The sequence below is a fragment of the Ursus maritimus genome, unplaced genomic scaffold, assembly GCF_017311325.1.
Source record: "Ursus maritimus isolate PB19 unplaced genomic scaffold, ASM1731132v1 scaffold_21, whole genome shotgun sequence".
Taxonomy (NCBI): domain Eukaryota; kingdom Metazoa; phylum Chordata; class Mammalia; order Carnivora; family Ursidae; genus Ursus; species Ursus maritimus.
In genome coordinates, this window is record NW_024424564.1 from 8,805,295 (window position 1) to 8,824,219 (window position 18,925).

Genomic DNA, 18,925 nt, shown 5'->3' on the forward strand with positions numbered 1-18,925 from the left:
TCTAAATTTTCCATGTCAAGGGCATGTCATACCATTTATTCTGCTAAGAACTCCTTAAATCTCATACTTTGAACCTTTTAAGAAACCTCATACCTCATTAAAACATAACAGGCCAGTAGACATATTAACACTTTCAAGCAACACTGTTCTACATGAATTATACAGAGTGGGAAATAAGGGAGTTTGCAGATGAAGAATAAATCTTTTATCCTCTGCTACATTTCACCAGTATAAAACTTACTGGAAAAATCCAGCCAGATAATCATGTCTGATAATTTTAAGGAGTACTTACAACATGATTTAGCTTCAATTTTAAGTTCCAATCCATTATCTCATAATTTTCTGCCTTAGTTAAGATTATACAAAACTTTGGCTCTCTTGTAACATTTAAAAGCCAGATGAGAATATCTTCCAAGTTTTACCATCGTTGTGAGGATAGAAATAGAATTAATTTCTATTGGAATCATTATTGAAAGAAAGAATACTACAGTACATTTTGCTAGATATGTCTCCCAAGGCAAGGGAAACATAAACAAAAATAAACTATTGGGACTACATCAAAATAAAAAGCTTTTACACAGCAAAGGAAACCATCAACAAAACAAAAAGGCTACCTACTAAATGGGAGAAGATTTGCAAACGATATATCTGATAAAGGGTTAATATCCAAAATGTATGAAGAACTTACATAACTCAACACCAAAAAAACAAACAATCCAATTAAAAATGGGCAGAAGAACTGAGTAGACATTTCTCCATAGTAGACATTCAGATAGAAACAGATACATGAAAAGATGCTTGATGTCACTAATCACTAGGGAAATGCAAATCAAAACCACAATGAAATATCACCTTACACCTGTCAGAATGACTAAAATAAAAATGACAAGAAATAACACGTGTTGGTGAGGATGTAGAAGAAAAAGAACCCTCATGCACCATGGGTGGGAATGTAAATTGGTGCTTTGGTATGGGAGTTCTTCAAAAAATTACAAATTGCAATACCACATGGTCCAATAATTCTACTATTGGGTTTTTACCTAAAGAAAACAAAAACACTAACTTGAAAAGATACATGCACCTTTATGTTTATTGCAGCATTACTTACAATAGCTAAGATATGGAAGCAACCTAAGTGTCCACTGATTGATGAATAGATAAGGAAGGTATGTTACATGATACAGCCATAAAAAAGGATGAGATAGTGCCATTTGAGACAACATGGACGGACCTAGTGGGTATTATGCTATGGGAAATAAGTCAGACTGAGAAAGGCAAATACCATGTGAGTTCATTCATATGTGGAATCTAAAAAAAGCGAACAAATGAATAAACAAAAAAAAGCAGAATCAGGCCTATAAATACAGAGAACAAACTGATGGTTACCAGAGGGGAAAAGGGTGGGGGGCCGGGCAAAATGGGTGAAGGGAGTGGGAGATACAGGTTTCCAGTTATGGAATGAATAGGTCATGGGAATGAAAGACACAGCAAAGGTAATATAGTCAAAGGTACTGTAATAGTGTTGCATGGCGACAGATGGTAGCTACACTCGGGGTGAGCAGAGCATTACATATGAACTTGTCAAATCGCTATGCTGTACACCTGAAGCTAATGTAACATTGTGTGTCAACTCTATTTAAAAAAAAATACTACACTCAACAGTATTTTGATTTTAATCAATGATTCTCCATGTCCCCTTTTCTTTCTTTCTTCCTAAATCTAATGATAAAATGAGTGGTAAATTTCAATTGACTCTGATTAGCGAGATTCCTACTGTGAAGTTACAGGAAAGAAAGAAATCCCCTATTTTTCTCAGTCTCAGTGTAGTAAAAGACAAAGAACCAGCCCTTAAGGTAATAATACTATTTTTGTGATTTGGCGGGGAAAATACTTTGCTGCCAAAGGGTAATCCACACCGAAGAACTGATAGCGAGGTGAAACACTCTGACAGAACAGGACCTTATTATAGAAGCTATTGACACAAGAACTCTAAATCGCTGCAAAGTACCACTCACCTCTTCCTGAACCCAACAGAGTAATGACAGAGTACTGATGAAATCTGTCTGCTGCGGGAGGACAGAACAGGCCGTTCTTAAGCCAGAGTGGTTTATCGGGGATGGACAATGACACGACCCAGAGCTTAGTGAGAACCACCCCAGGACCCTGACATACCCATCACTGAGACATCATATTCTATCAGCAGTGTTGCTTCTTGTCCACACTGTTTAAGAATACTCATGGCTTCAGCATGCGTGGTTCCGAGAAGCCGAATTCCATCCACACTGAGCAACCTGTCACCAGGTTTGATGGTGCCCTCTCTGAAGGGAGAACAGAGACACGGTCTTCATTAGCGTAACATAATGGGGTTTAGCATTAACAGTCACTTAGCCGAAGCACGTTGGGCCACCCATCCTATTTGCATTTCCTTTTAAGCATTGAGTGTGATAGTAGGAAAGGAAAGAGCTAACCCTGAACAGAAATTTGCTACAATATGACGGTCAGTAATAAAGAAATAAGTGCACATCAGTCAACCCCCAAGTCACCCACACTTAACTCTTGGGGAGCAAAAGTACTAAATCCACACTTTCCCTTTTTTAGGTTTTTGCTGAAATATCGAAAATTGATTTTATTAGAGCCCAGAAAGTAGCATTTACTTATTTTTCCAAAGCCAGGTGAGCAGAAAAGCCTGCTGATTCCGTTCAATTTATTACCAGTGAACCCAAGCGGGACGGGGAGCACTGGTGAAAAATTTCCCCAGTCTATACATTTCCCTATTGATTTATCAGGCCATTTTGGCAATCATTAAATTGATTCAGTCTCATATTCCCTATGAGACAGGGAAATGCTATTCTTTCTGCTGTGACCACAGACACGGAAGGCACTGGAAGAAGATGCCTCAGGACGTTAGGGACACCACTACAATATAGCCAAGGAGCCTTGCAGATCATAACCTCCCTGCCTTAGAGAGGGTCATGGAGATGAGAAAACCAAATGGGGGGCTTACAAGTTTAGGATCTGAAAGGATAAAAATCTCTTAAATATCCTTCACCTAGACAACTCTAAGAATTTTGATTCTAGATTTTTATCTTAAATTTTTAGATTCCATTTCATCCTAAATTAATTCAGTTATATGTTGCTGACAAACTAGTGGCCTGCTCCTGACATTTTTGTCAACCCCAACCTAAATGTGACTAAGGAACGGGAATATTCTTATTGACTTCTGGAAGAATAATTCACAAGAGAAGCAAGGGCAAGGCAAAAGGTAAGACGTCTGTGAAAATTTTGACTTTGTATTATCTTCCGCAAAGGCAAACAGACCATAGCACAGGGGAGAAACCAATATCTTCATAAGTAAGCTAACAGCATGAGTTTTGAATTCCTATCCTAGTTCTTCCATGTATAAGCTAGCTGGCCAGTCACTTAACCATACTGCACCTCAGTTTTGTCACCTGTAAATGTGGATAAAAAATACTTCATTGAGTAGGCAGTGGTGAGGATACAATAAAATAATGTCTGCCAAGCACTGAATACATTTCCGGGCACATGGTTAAGTGCTCAATTAATAATACGTATTATTACTATTTCTACTGCATAAGAGAAGGTTTAAAAATTGTATTCTGGTTTGAAACATAGTGCAGAGTCAGGGGTAATCAGGACAGTTTTCTCCGAGCCCTCAACAATATCGAATGGCAGAAGTTGTGGTCCCCTGCCTTTATGGAATCGACTTTTGCTGTGGGAAATTAATACAAAGACAAGTATCTCCCGAGACAGCTAAGTTGTGAGTTTAATGAGGACCCTCCCCCACACCATGGTTATGATGTGAAAACTGAAGCAGCTACCCTTTCAAATATTCCATTTAGTAAGGAAGAGATAGTTCTAGACACGGACAATGCTCCTTCCCTTTTATTAAAAGTCACTTCCATTCTGACATACATAATCATTATCAAAAGGTAGTAATAGTCATAACAATGTGGATAATAGTAACAATCAAAACGCTACCACCTATCTTCCCAGGTTAGGAGATTAGCAATTGGAGATGACGCTGTAAAGCGCCTGCCTTAAAAAAGCCAGCTACCTTTTATTAAGTATCTACTGCATGATAGGTCCCCGCAAGGCACTAGCTAGTCTTTGATAAAACTGAAGACCTTGAAAGGCAGGGAATGTTATCTACATTTTACAGCGGAGGAAAGTGAGCTCAGAACTGTTAAGTCACTTGACAAACACGTAGGGTAGGTAAGTGTTGAGTCTGGAGTCAAACCTCCTTTCTTCTGATTCCACAGCCCAAACAATGTCAGTTTTCACATTCCAACATATTTGCTTTCCCCAGCTTCGTTTAATCTACTTGGATAGTGACACAGAGAGACAAAGTTTACCTGTCAGCAGGTCCTCCAGGACGAACGCATGTTATTACAACCGGACGAGATTTATTTCTATCATCATGTGCTCCCCCTAGCAAAAAAAAGAAAGAAAGAAAGAAATACAGCTTAGCAAAGAAAGAAAGAAATACAGCTTAGCAATGCTTTTGTTAAAAGAATCACTTACTTACAAAATGCCAGCTGAGAAACTAAAGTACATTTTGTTGATGTGTAGAGGAAAACGTGTAAATTTTTTCCAAAAATCTTATTCATTTTATATAGAATGTGCTTTTGGAGTCACAATGTCTCCACCTCTCAATTAATACATGGGTGTATTCAGGGGCGATATAGAAAATATTTAACAACTAGTGTCACAAGAGCCTTATAAGTACTTGCCTAATTAGAACAACAGCCAGTTATGAACAAAGTGCAGGTGGGTATACTTGGGGCCAATGAACCTGGGCTATAATACAGGGGAGTAGGTCTACAACCTGATATAAAGGAAGCAAAAACTGAAGAGGGAAAAAGTATGTAAGTATCTAAAATAAGAAAGGAAAAAATTCAAGTGGCCAAAGTGCATTCCATTAAAGTTGGGCTGTTCAAAAAATTGGCGGCAAATTTGACAGACTATTTCAAAACAACTGCAATGCTTAAATGGAGATTTTAATTCTGTATGAGGACAATTTCTGCTCAAGAATTCTTGGAAACAGAGAAACTTCAAGACGGAAGGTAATTTACTACAAATTCTCTTCTAAATCCAGGACCCCTTTGTAAAACCTCCATAATCTGTACTTTCCCGACCTCTCCTGGAGACCCACCAGATGGCCTACTTATTAGATGGGAGGAGCCCATTTCACAGTTGGACACATAGGGGTGTCAGAAGCTTCTTTCTCATTACTCATCTGATATCTATCTTCCTTCGACTTTCATCTCGTGGTCCTTGTTCTATTATTTAGAGCAGTGAAACAAAAATGGATGCTCTCTACTATAAGAAACATTTTCTGAAAGTTGGAAACAGTGATTATACACACCTGCAAAGTCTCATCTTCAGGCTGGACATCTCCACCTTCTTAAACTATTCCGCATCTGACCTGATTTCTTTGTATACACCATCCTGGCTGCCCACCTGGAGGTCCCTAGTTTGCCAGTACCTGATAAGTATAAACATTACCATCAAATATTCCTTCCCTAATGCCTGCCTGGTAGGACAGACTGGCATTTCCCAAACTTGGAACAGGTAGAGAGGTCAACTTAAAGAATCAAGCCTCAAAGAAAAAATCAAAAGGCATTCAGTGTTCCTGATGAAGGCAAATGCTTTCTTTCTGCTCACTTCTATTACAAATGATTTATTCAGTCTGGCTGATTGATAAAAGCTCCATTTCAGTATCTCACTTTTTCCCTCAGTTTGATGGCTTCTTTCAAATTCCTCCTTACTTACGATAGGAAATTCACAACTTCCTCAGAAAACCATCTTAAAATGAAAATCATGACAATAAATTACAGCACATACTTACCCATATTTATATAAATACTGTTACGTAATTTCTCTTTTTCAAGGTGATCACAAAAAGACAGATTTGTTTTCTCCTGAAGGGATGTTGATTTAGAAAAGGATGGGGGCTGAAGACAGTACAAAACTTGCCACAATTTTGATCCGTTCTACATTTAAATCCGTAACAGTGAATGCATGGCAAAGGGTGATGGAGCTCTAAATTTCTCAATATGTGACATTTTATCAGTATTTGAAATAACGAACCAAATTTAGCTCGTGATTTACTTAGGGTCTAGACATTTGGAGCTGCAAAGCAAAACAGAGACCACTCAGAGACCGGTGGTATTCTCAATCCTGGCTGCACGTTAACATCACTCACCTGGAATGCTTTTTAAAAATATCAATGTCAGGGCCACAATGCAGACCAAATCTGAATATTGGGTTCCATGTATTAGATGAGTAGACCTTATCTACCATTTTCTAGGTGAGAATGACTGATAGAGAAAGTTTCCTTGCTCAAAGAGAAAAGGAACTTAGTGGCAGAGTGCTTTCCCTATTATTCCAAGCCATCTTCCTTAGCTTGGTGGCAAGGCAATGAACTCAAATTTAACTCTGCAAGATTCAGGCCAGAACATCATTTTTTCATTCTACAGGTTCCAGGTTCTGTAGGAGTCAGGTCAAGGTTTTAGAACCTGTGACATATAGCATTAGAAATGCAATTCCATTCATCAGGTAAAAGTCTCTTTTATTGTTCCAACACCCACTCTAACACCCATTTTTGTTCCTAATGATAAATTACTGTTCCAACACCCATGGTTAAGAAGAAATTCAACAATACTAAATGAATGTGCTCCATCTGTGATACTGCCCTCCTCCTTCCTGAAAGTCCTGGTGTTCTCACCGAAATAAGTTTAGCTCAAATTCCATCGATGCCATGATGTCTTCTCTGCCGTGATAACATTAACCCACAGCACTTTCTCATTCTGAACTCTTTTTGTGATTAAATGAGATTCTGAAGGGAGGGATGGGGGCCACCTTTCGAGCATGGAAGACCCTTCAGGTGGGCCTCAAACTAATCTAAAAATACAAATGCTTTATTTGATTCTCATGAAAAATGGTGCAAATTGCCACAAACTTGTATGTTCAACTAATGTACACTAAGGAAGTTTTTAAGGCCTACAAAAATGTGGTATTCATAAACTAAAATCCGTTCATTATTACTTAGGTTTGAAAATCAGTGTAACACTAAGAAGCCTATGTCCACACAAATCCAGGCAACATTCAATTATGTATTCACTTATTTATTAAGCACCTAAGATGTTACCAGGTAGTATTCTAGGCTTATAGTAGAAAACTCTTATTCGGCATGCCCATACAGATATTTGAAATTCCTGCCAATGGTGGGACGGATGTTTTGTTGACACTATATCACCGGTTGTCTTGAGGTGGTTGTAGATTTCAAATGCTTCCATAATTTCTTTTGTTCCTAATGATAAATTACTGTTGTTTTAGCTCTTTCATTAGCAATTTGATTTGTTATTGATTAACCAGACAGCAACTAGTAATGAATATTTGCACCAGGGTATTTTTTACTGCAGCTTTTCAATAATTAGGCTTGTGGGCATGTAACTCCAGTGTGTCTCTCTATCATACCTATATTGCCAAAACAGATTTGTATCTACCACCCGCTGAGCCAAAATTACTTGTATACCGACTTTATTATATTCATCTAGGTCTTTTATACAGAAATGTGGGAATGGTTAAGGTAAATGATTAAGGTAAAGTGCTCCACCTAAAAATAGGAGCTGGTCAGAAAAAGGTAATAATTGCTGGTCTAAATCACTCAGTGAGTTCCTCATTTTCCATTTTCTCTACCGCTCACCTGGGTACTTTATCAACTAATGTCTTAAATTCACTGGATTGTAATTCCCTGCAGATAGGGAGCTGTCTTATGGCTCCCTAGTACTTGGCCCTCTGCTGACATGTTGACATGTCCTTAATAAATATCTGATTGATTTGCTAGAAAATTGGCATGGAATGGAATCTAATGTTTAAAGCTTAGTCATTTAAGACAAGTCTATATAAGTGAACACATTTCTTTTATTCCTTGATGTATGTATGTTTATTAAGGTGCTTAGTTAATTTTAACTAATGTTTTAATGATTTGGGTAAAATTTTGACCCTGGTGAAATATAAAATATAATAGGTAAAAACAAAAAAAAAATCAAGTAATGTGAAATGTTAAAAAAATTCCTTGAGGCCTACATAGTTCCCTACTGAATTTTATTATCACACTAGGAATTATGAGTTGTTTATCTGTACTCTTTAAGGTGTGAAACAGCTAATAAGAAAAATAAAATATTAAAAGCCAGAATTACAGCTCAGAATTAATGGTTTTATAGACAAGCTGGAGTCACCCGAAATCTTTATGATTAATGTCCTCCCATAATAAAATTAAGCTGATGCACGTAGGTTCCAAGGGATTAAATTATCTTCAATCCATTTTTAGAAAGTTACAATAACAAAATGTATTTCAGGAGAAAATAATTTAAACAAAGTTGCTTAATGCTACTGTATTAAATCAAATCAAGCCATAGTCATCAATATTTTTGACTCGGAGATATAGAAAAATATAAAGGGAAAGCAAAACACATGTTGAAAAGTGGTAAATCAGTAGGTCAAATGAACTGACAAGGTTTATAAACAGTGACTGCCTGCTCTGCCTTCATGGGCTGAAAACAAGCCTAGGTCATTTGAATTGCACTCTGATTCCCACTCATTGCTTTTCTTTTTAAAAAGATGGGTGCAAATATTAAAATATTTGCATTAGAAACATCTGTTGTTGTTGTTGTTTGGATGACTTTCTAGTTCATGCTTAATATTTCATAGACGAATTTTCCAAGAATATCTGATGGTTCATATTTTCTAGCCACCACCTACCTCGTATTACAAAACCAAAGGTATTGCCTTCTTTATGTAATGTGACCTCCACCGTTCGGAAAATAACACTTGATCCTTGAACAGCTGAATGCAGAGAAGAGAGAGAGAAATGTAAGTCTTACATCGTGAGAACATTTCCATTTTTTTTGATGAGGCATAAGACACTACAGATTCCTGTTGCAAGTAATTCTTGTTATGAGTAATCAAAGGGCGATAATTTATTTTCAAAGACAGTGTTAGAAAAAATACTTGGACTGTCATACGAATGCCATAAAATAGTTGTCTGCATAAGTGATTTAGGCTTAAGCCCAGTGGAATCAAAATCATAGGTACTTCCTTTCTTCTTATGTGGCCAGCTTATAGGGGGAACATAACAATGACATTGTTAAAACTCTATATAACAGGAGGGACAATCTTCATATAATCAATAGAATTATTTCCCCTTTGTAAAATGTAAAAATGATAGGATTTTTGTAGAACTTGAAATAATTGATGTACTTATATTTATTGTTGCAGCTAGTACAGGAAGAAAAAGTGTTACTCTCAAATTACCATTAACAGATTAGGCTGATGCAGAGAGATCTTCTGACATGGTGCATAGCAATTAACAAAGACAACCCAAATCAAACTTGGAGGGCAAAAAATCTTCTATGTACATTCGGAATATCCCTGCTGTCTAATAAAATACAGATTTACTTAATTTTACTTGATAGCATCATGTGTATGTTGTGTTTGCCTGCTTATTGCTTCTATTTCACAAAATAAAATTGCATGACCAAGTTGATATATCTAATTAATATGACACACAGTATATGTGTGTAACACAGGGTATAAGTCGCAAGAAGGTATAGTAACTAAATTCTTTTTTTTAAAGATTTTATTTATCTATTTGACAGAGATAGAGACAGCCAGCGAGAGAGGGAACACAAGAGGGGGAGTGGGAGAAGAAGAAGCAGGCTCATAGCAAAGGAGCCTGATATGGGGCTTGATCCCACAATGCCGGGATCACGCCCTGAGCCGAAGGCAGACGCTTAACCGCTGTGCCACCCAGGCGCCCCAGTAACTAAATTCTTCTGCGGGATTGTTTTCAGGAAAGTGGGAGTAATTCTGGTTATATAATACACCATTGCTGAATTAAAAAAACAAACAGATTTCCCACAAATTAATATTTCACTGTTATGAAGGCAGGGATGTTTTTATTCAGAGAGACAAAAGAATTTGCAAACAGTAGAATTTGATGGTCTAAGATCCTTATCTTGAATTTGTACAATGATAATTATCTAATGCTGTATTTATGATCAATGGCACACTTTTTACAATGCTTTAGGTCTTGAAAAGTTTATTAATAAAACTATCAACAAGAGGGGCACCTGGGTGGCTCAGTTGGTTAGGCCTCCAACTCTTGGTTTCAGCTCAGGTGATGATCTCATGGGTCATGGGATTGAACCCCGAGTTGGGTTGGGTGCTCGGCCTGGAATCTCCTTGAGATTCTCTCCCTCTGCCCCTCCCCCTACTCGTGTGCATGCTCTCTCTCTAATAAATAGATAAACCGTTAAAAAAATAAAATTATCAACAAGAATTATATGGATAGAATAAATATAGGTATAGATTCTATAGACAGAATTTAATTGCATCTTTTTAAAGAACGTTTCTTACCACTTACAGAAATAGAAAGTAATTTTAACTTAGCATTAATTACAATTACTTTTAATTATCAGAAATTCTGAATCCTCAAAGGAATAAACATGATTATGAAAAGTACACAGTTAAATTCACAAAACTGCACCCATCCGGATGGGATATAAAGTACAACATGAACTTGGATCTGCTGAAAAACAACATAAACGTACAGCTGAACAAATGTTTTGGTATACTGCTGATTTAATTAAATGTCATATTCTTGCTATCAGGGGAATTTCAGTTCATTTTAATCAGCTAGGAACAGTACATAAAAATAGCCGAAAGTGTTGAGGTACAGTTTTAATTAAATGAAAAAAAAAATTGAGTTCAAACCAAATGTTTTCTTATTTCCGTGACCCAACAAGCCACTTGAAGTAATTGGTTAAGAACATGATCTTTTTGCTCTACTGGAACAAACAGAAAGGAAAGGAAAAGATATGGGGAGAAATAATTAATGAGCATCTACTGTGTGCCAGGAAATCTGCAGAGTGGCTTACAAATATTATTTCACTTAATCATTAAATCAACTTTCAATTATATACAACCAAATTCTAATTCTGGGCCACCTGTCCTTGTTGGCTGGGTGTCTGTTCTGGTAATGAAAGGCACTGTAATTTTCACTTTGTTAGAGCTAAATCTTGCTGACCACAAAATCTTGCAATCAAATCTAGAGTCAATATAAAGACTTTTAAGATTATCTACAGCTTTAGATTGCCCACCTTGCTGTTTATCATTTACAAAAATAATGTGAATGTTCACTACATTTTGATATACTTAATGAAATAGATTTTGTCTTCATAATTTTTATTTGCATGACTGGATCTTGGTGAATGGATTTTCATAATCACTAGCTGGACACCCTATAGTGCCATGTGAATTTTATTCATTACTTTACATTTGCATACGTGGACATATCGATCCAAAACGGGGCTTCCCCAAAGAATCAAATCCAGTACGCAAAAGGGCTAGGTTGAAATGAATTTCGCAACGCAAAAGTTGTTGTACTGTTGTACCTTGTTTCCCCATGTGAAACCGTATTATTTTACTATGGTAGATTAGATTTTTCTAAATTATGTACTACTCCCTGCCTCCCCAACTTCTACCTCAACAGCAGAATAGGAGTTGGATACTTTCCCTCCTCATCATCTCATTATGTTGGGCTTCCGTGTGACTTGCTTTGGCCAATGGGATGTTAAGAGATGTAAGCAGAGGTTGGAAACATGCTCAGGTGGTCGGGCTTGTCCTGTTTTTCCTCTACCATTGTCATAGGAAGAGCGTTCCCTGGGTACCTGTCTGTCTCTCTTAGAATTGGAATTGAGAAGTAAGGAGGCCAGGACAGGGACATGCTTTAACACATTTATTTGAATTAAAGAAGGACCTTTTCGGATAGAAAGTTAGTCTGATTTAGCTGATGGTTTAACAGTCAGGACTGCCTTTGCCAATCAGAGGCGGCGGCAGACGTTTTCCACAAAAGAAATGAAGTAAATATGTAGCTCCAAGGTCTGAATGGAAACACCATTTAAAGACAAAAACATTATGCTAGAAACTACAACCTCTCCAACGATTTAAGCTCATGATAAAGAATGTTAGGTGCTAACTAAAAAAATGAATGAGGATTATGTAATATTTCAAAATCCTTTAGGGGTTATGTCACCGAAAAATAGGAAGGCAGTGCTCTGGACCAAATTTAATACATAAATACCTAAGATACGGATTGGTAATAGCCTTTCTAAATACAGTCTCGAAACACCACACAATTTTAAAGTCAAAAAGAACGTCAGAGCTCATGTAGGTCAACCATTCCATTTTCATAAAGAATCTGAATCTTGTAAAAGGTAAGTGGTTTGCTCAAGGTCCAAGTTCCAGTCTTCTCGATTAGATCACATACACGCAGATGCAGGCACACGCGTCCCCTTCCTCTACTTCCTTCTGGCCTCTGGGGGGGGTGGAGCCTCAAATTGCAGTGATCCTTGAGAGAGTTACCAGTCACGCCTCGGGCGGCTTATCTCTCAGCAATCAGCTCTCTCCCCAGGGCTTCACGGCAGCAGCCTGCTCCTGCTAGCTGTCTGAGCTCAGCGAAGGGGATGCTTATTAATCCCTTCAACCTCCCTGAACTCAAAGATCTTATTAATTTATCCAAACATAATAGAGACAGAGATAATCCGCGGAGAACAGATCTCTTCTATCTGATTTCTACCATCAAGTTCACACTTTTGTTTTTAAAAATATTCTTCCCCTTTTCCCGACAGCTTTAATGCATGAGGAAGGAAAAGCTGGTATAATCGCCAAGTCGGGATAGGTTTTAACCCCTGACTATGTCTGATGCCTACGCTCGCCTCTTTAACTTTACTAAAGCTATATTTATTCAGGATGTCACCTCGCTTTTGGAAAATTATAACACCTTTGGGCTTATAGCTTCTTATCTATTCTCCATGTGGCTCCCTAAAATGATAACTCTAAAAACTCAAATCTGATGATGATGATGTTCTTTGGCTTTAAATTAAAGCCATTAAAGGCTCCTTACTGCTCACCTGATAATATCCAAGCTCCACCAGTATGGCTTCCAAGGCCCTCCACCATTTTGTTCCTGTTTACCTCGCTGGCCTTATCCCCCTCCAGGTCTTCACTTTCCCTTTGTGCGTCAGCAACTCCAGGCTGTTTGTGGTTCAAACCTGTGCACTGGGCTCTGGTCTTACTTTCCTTGCTGGACCCTCTGCCTAAAATGTTCCTCTTCTTACTGGACCTGCATAACCTCCTTCAAGTCCTCTGAAACCCCTAGTTCTAGATAACCCCTAAATCGGGAAATCTCTACCATTGGCCTTGCACTGGACAGCTATTCTAAGAGTTCTTTTTAGGAAGAGGTTGTGTTTTATTGATATTTACATCCCCAGTGGAATAAAAATAGTTAATCAAAGGGCGTTAGCTCTAGATATCTGGATTCTCTTAACTCCTTGGCGATGGTTCGAGATAATGATTTCAAAACAAATGGACTCTTTTTAAGTTCAAGAAAACACAGTACTTTCATTGTAATACTATATGTTGGCTAATGGAAAGTAATTTAAAAAATAAAAGACAGAAGCAACTGGAAAAAAATGGTAATAATGGCTAACAGGCACTATGGTTTACTAAGTACATGATGATAATCTAAATACATGATTATAGCCTTGAATTCTTACAAAAATTCTACACCTTCTATAGCCATTTTACAGATGAGAAAGCTAAGGCTCAGACAACTTAAACAACATGCTCAAGATCACAGAAGGGGAAAACTGACATTTAACCAATGACATGGTCTAAGCTCTCAGTGCTCGATTCTACTGCCTACCCTTGCTGAAAGTGAAAAATGTTAGAGCAAGGTTGTTGAACACAGACTTCAATGGATGTTGTTATAAAAACACCATTATATTTTTGGTGTTGGATTTTATGTTAAGAATAAGCACTCATGATTGGTCATATACACTCACTCCCCGAGTGCCCTCGTCTGGCGCCAAAGCTTCAAACCCCTTCTACGTTCCCACTGCTGTACGTGTGCACTTCCAGCTCAGATCTTTCTCCCAACCCCATCTGCAGTTCTTTTCTTGACATTGCCTTTCTGCACGTCAAGTAGATACCTCCACGGTAGCATTTCAAACAATGAGCTTCTGATCTCACAAATCTGCTCTGTCCACATTCTTGCCCACCCTCCATTAATGGCACAAAGAGGCTCAGGCTCAAAATCCTCAAAATCTCAGGTGGTCCTTGACTCCTCTATTTCGGCACAACCCACATCAAATCTATCAGGAAGGCCTGTCGGCTCTACCTTCGAAGTGATCAAGGATGTAATTGCTTTTTCCCATCTCCCCCGCCATCCCTCACCTGGATCACTGCAACAGCGCCCCCACCCCCAACCTGGACTCCCAGCGTCTCCCCTTGCCACTGCTTGTCTTCTCAACACAGCAGCCAGAGGGAGCCTTTGAAAATAGAAATTAGATCATGTCCCTCCTTTGCCCCAAATCATACAATGCCATCCTCTATCATTCAGAGTAACATTTAAGGTCCTTCCAGTGGCCTACAGACGTACCTCATCCTTCACGTGTCTGACCTCCTCTCCTACTTTTCTTCATGCTCACTCTGCTCCAGCCAAATCACCCTTCTTAATGCTTCTCCCACAACCCCAGTATATTCCTGCCTTTGATCTCAGCGCTGGCTGTTTCTCTTTCTGCAGTCCTCTTCCCCCGGAAATCCACACAGTCACCTTTTTCACCTCCTTCAAGTCATCGGCTAATGTCACTCTCTCTGTGAAGCTGTTCCTAATCACCCTATTCAAAATGGCAATCCTACCCCTCTGCCAGAACTCCCAGTCCCTCTCCTGTTTCTTTTTCCCATAGCAGTCATGACCACTAGCATTCCTACTATCTAGTTTACTTCTCTATTGTGGTCTTGTTTTGTTATCTGTCTTCCCCTATCAGAATGTACAGAGTAGTGGCTGGATTGTAGCGAATGTTCAAGAAGTCATTGCTGAACAAACGAGTTATTATCAGTTATTAATATTCAACCTGAGTTCTCACTGGTAGAGAAAAGCAAAGAGCTTTCTCAGGGTAGCATCCATGTTAATAGCTTATTAACAGGAGAGATGGTGCTGGGGCAGGACGGCGGTAACCCCGTAGCATATGTATATAGCACAATGAATAAACGTATGGACCTTCGAGTCAGGGAGCCTGGGTTCACATCCTGACTTTGCTGCCTGTTTATTTGGGAAAGATGCTTAACTTAAGCCTCTGTAAAATGAGAATAAAATGATAACAATGCCTGTCTTGTAGTGCTGATTGATCTGTGTATTTATTATTTATAAAAAATTGTTAGAGTGCCAGGCACTGTTCTCATTGCATTACAAACACTAACTCATTTAATCCTCACAACAGATCTATGGGTAGGAACGAATATTATGCCCATTACCCAGATATGGAAACTGTGACACAGAAAACTCACGTGATTTTCTCAAAGGCATGCAGTTAGTAAAGGGAAGCTGGGATTTAAACCTATGACACATCGAAGTTCAGCTCAGCTATGCTGACTCCCCTTATGGTGAGGATTAAGTGTATCCGTGCACGTCAGGTTCCTTATAATGCTGGACATTTAGTAAGCTCTGAAAATGTGTGGTTCTATTACTATTATTGTTACTTGATGATAATGTGTTTTGAATCTATTTTCATGTTTCAGAAATTAACATAACTATACAAGAATCAACATAAAACACATTAAACACGCTTTTCCTAACCCTAGTCACTAAGGACGAAGCCTGGATGGAAGTTAATGCACGGAACTTATAAATATGTTGACTGTTTATAAAAATAGCTTAAGTGGCAAATATGATGTATGTAGATCACCTTAATGGAACACAAATCCTATATAACTTTATTGTTATCCGTGCTCTTTTTAACTCTTCTGGAGTGGGCTAGAGGTTTATCAATTCAAATAATTCCTGAATATCAAGAAACCATGCTCTGTCATTCCCATAATGAGACGATGTTGGCAAAAGGGGGGAAAAACGGAGAACTCATTGTTTTAGGCAAAAATGTGGCCCAGCTGTTCTGCCCCTGAGTTGTGATTACTTACAGACTGGTGGCAGCTCATACTCGACTTCGAGGACCACTCTTTCGCCGACATTCTTCAGCAAGCTGATGATCTCATCATGGCGGAATTTGGCCAGGTTGATCCCATTCACTGCTTTGATGTAGTCACCCACGTCCAGCTGATCACTTCTGCAAAACAGGCAACGTCCCTTCAGCGACCCGTCCTCTCTACAGGCCTCACTGTGTTTTCCACTTTCCCTTCGTGAAAATGCACGCAACCCCCGAAGGCCTGTGTGGCAGGAGCCTCCGAGGCTGTGGCCGGGCCCCGGGAGTAGGATACAGGTGAAGGTGCATGAGAGATCCAGCCATCCCTCTCCTGCTCACCGGGGTACTTTGAACGCTGCTACTGGATCTGCTGTGGTCGCCGATTTTTTCCTAACCCTTTGCCTCTTATTTTTAAAGAGACCACAAAACAAAATAAAGAGGGTTTTGGTGGTTGTTCGGTTGCTCTGCCCATAAAGAGCTGGTTCTCTAGGAACAGATGACCCAGATCTTGGCACGCCAGGACTTTCTCAAATTCTTTTTATTCTCTCTCATTTTTGCTGCCTGCCTCCTGGACATTTCCTAGCTCTCAATATCTTCCCTGGGAGTTTGTTGAGGGCTAAGGAAAGGGTCAGCTCATTCTGCTATTTATTGCTTACAGCAGGCCTGGTAAGAAAAGAGAGAGAACAAATCACAATGAAAGCACCGGGTCTCAGTACCATTCTCACCTCTTTCCGACACCGTAATAGAACTGTGGCTGCTTTGAAGGGTTCAGACAGACTTGGCTCCTAAGGCAAGAGCTGGCAGTGAGACCAAAGACAGTACTTAAAATGTGCATCACGGATGAGGATCTTCAATAATAGTCCGTCCCCAACCAGAAACACCTAATGCATTAATTTTATAGAAGTCCAGCTCTAATCATTCCTCTTTGGTGAGCTCTCCTTATCTGCTGCAGCCTGCAGTCCATGCCGTCCCTCCTCCCGCAGACAACTTAACCACTTCATGCCCCGTGACAATGCCCACGTTGTGGCTTTCTGCTGTTAGGCAATGCTGTTACTGCTCCCAAGCTTTTCACGCTTTTTATACCTATCTCCTCTAGTAAATTACAAGCCCCCTTAGGGCAGGGATCTTATCCTTAATTAATTTAGGTCACTACTTGTAAAATGGTAGTGCCTTAAACAATGAAGAGTTGGTCACTGATCATGTGACTGGCACAAGAGAGCTTTTAATTACACCATCAATACAACTGAAGATTGCATTTCCCGCCTATTTACTCTCGCTTCAGGGCTACGTAGGAAAAAGTTCTGGAGACATATGAAGCCCTAGCCTCACAGATTGGCCATGACTGTTATAAAATAAAGGAGGCTGTGGGTGTGGAAAGAAGTCTCTCTCCTTCTGAAAAAAGGAGATTAAGGTGCTTGTGTTGACATCAGCCTATTTTATAAACAGTCCCTCAGATAATGAAGCAATCAATTGGATGAAGCTTATATATTGTACAAATAGGCTGATCATCCAAAATAATCACTATTTTTGATGCTGCTTTATAAAGCAAGAACTCTAAAACTTAATTTGTGATTATGTGGGCAAGACTATCGGTGTCCAGGATTTAAGACACGTGAACCTCACTTGTAATGAAACCTGACCATCCCATCTGAAGTACTTGGTGACTCGGTCTGTAAAGCGAGCCCACCTGTACCCAGCATGCAGGACTTTCTGCCTTTGGCCATGACTAGTGCAATTTGCCGTTCATCAGAATAAGGACACAACGAGACCTCTTCATCTAAGCTTTCTATCCGTTTGGAAGCCTCATCTTTGTCCTGATGAAAGGGAAGCTCCCGCCAAGTATGAAAGCAGAGATGATGTGGGACAAGCAGAATTGTTACTTGACACTTGGGGCTGGCCTCCCTACTCCTCCAGGCTTACCACTTCCCCCCACCGCAGGTTGCCGCAGGCACATGATATGGGTCATCTGCTCCATGACCGGAGTGTCTCATTCCCACCGCAGCCTCTCTGCTGTTCAGCGGCATATTTGGGGACGAGAGCCACACAGGCGTTTTAAAATGCAGGTCTTCTGAGGGCCTGGTTGCTCCCTGGTGACTTGGCTCAGGCCAGAAAATCTTCCGAAACATGCCGCAGTGTGCTTCTGTCCAGCAGATGGGAGCTGTCATTTATTTATCAGTGACCTTTCCAGATGGAGCTTCAGTTTTTGCATTAATTACCCCCCTGTGTTCCTTTTCCTACATTTCCCCGAGATGCAGTTACCTAGCAGCAATTCCTCCTTGGCGAAGGTTCGAGACTCTGGGCTTGCCGTCCTTGTCAATTCCGCCTGATACCGTCAGCCCAAGGGTGGTGCCCTCCTTCTTCATCAGTTCGACCACGGTGGAGCCCTTGAATTCCTCTGCAAAAAGAAAAGCATTTGCCTTATTAAATGAGAGTCGAAGCACGCGATGGCGTTGTGCCTGGTGAAGGGACTCCTTCCCAGAAACTCTTTCCACTTTTTCTTTTACGAGAAAAGATCAGTGGGCTCTTCTCCATCGCAATTTGCAGAGTATCTCATAAAGACGTGCATGTAGATAAAGCGGAAGCAGATATTCCATTATAGGTTATTAAAATGGGTACCAGTGGGGTAGTTCACTCTAGGTTCACAATAAAGAGTCCAACATGGCTTATATGCAAATGACAATATTTGCCCTTTGTTTTCTGCCCATTCTCAAGTGACTTCCTCTCCTTGCAACTCCAAAGAGAACAATTGACAGTTGTAATATAAGGGCCTAGAACAGAGTGTTAAGTAATAATACAACAATACTAATTTTAAATAATAACATGTATCATGCAGCAGCAAACTCCAAATTCTTGGTACATTT

At 39.5% G+C, this 18,925-nt stretch overlaps 1 protein-coding gene across 3 annotated transcripts in view; it reads right to left on the reverse strand.

The window, feature by feature from the left end:
• The window catches only part of GRIP1 (glutamate receptor interacting protein 1), a 379,487-nt gene that overhangs the window by 125,085 nt on the left and 235,477 nt on the right, over positions 1-18,925 (reverse strand). For all 3 annotated transcript variants that reach the window (XM_040637235.1, XM_040637234.1, XM_008684380.2), the window contains exons 3-7: positions 18,324-18,459; positions 16,063-16,208; positions 8,788-8,871; positions 4,374-4,449; positions 2,173-2,318 (exon numbers count right to left, since the gene is read on the reverse strand). In XM_040637235.1, the coding sequence (XP_040493169.1) occupies positions 2,173-2,318; positions 4,374-4,449; positions 8,788-8,871; positions 16,063-16,208; positions 18,324-18,459 (588 nt within the window). The remainder of the gene's footprint in view (positions 1-2,172; positions 2,319-4,373; positions 4,450-8,787; positions 8,872-16,062; positions 16,209-18,323; positions 18,460-18,925) is intronic.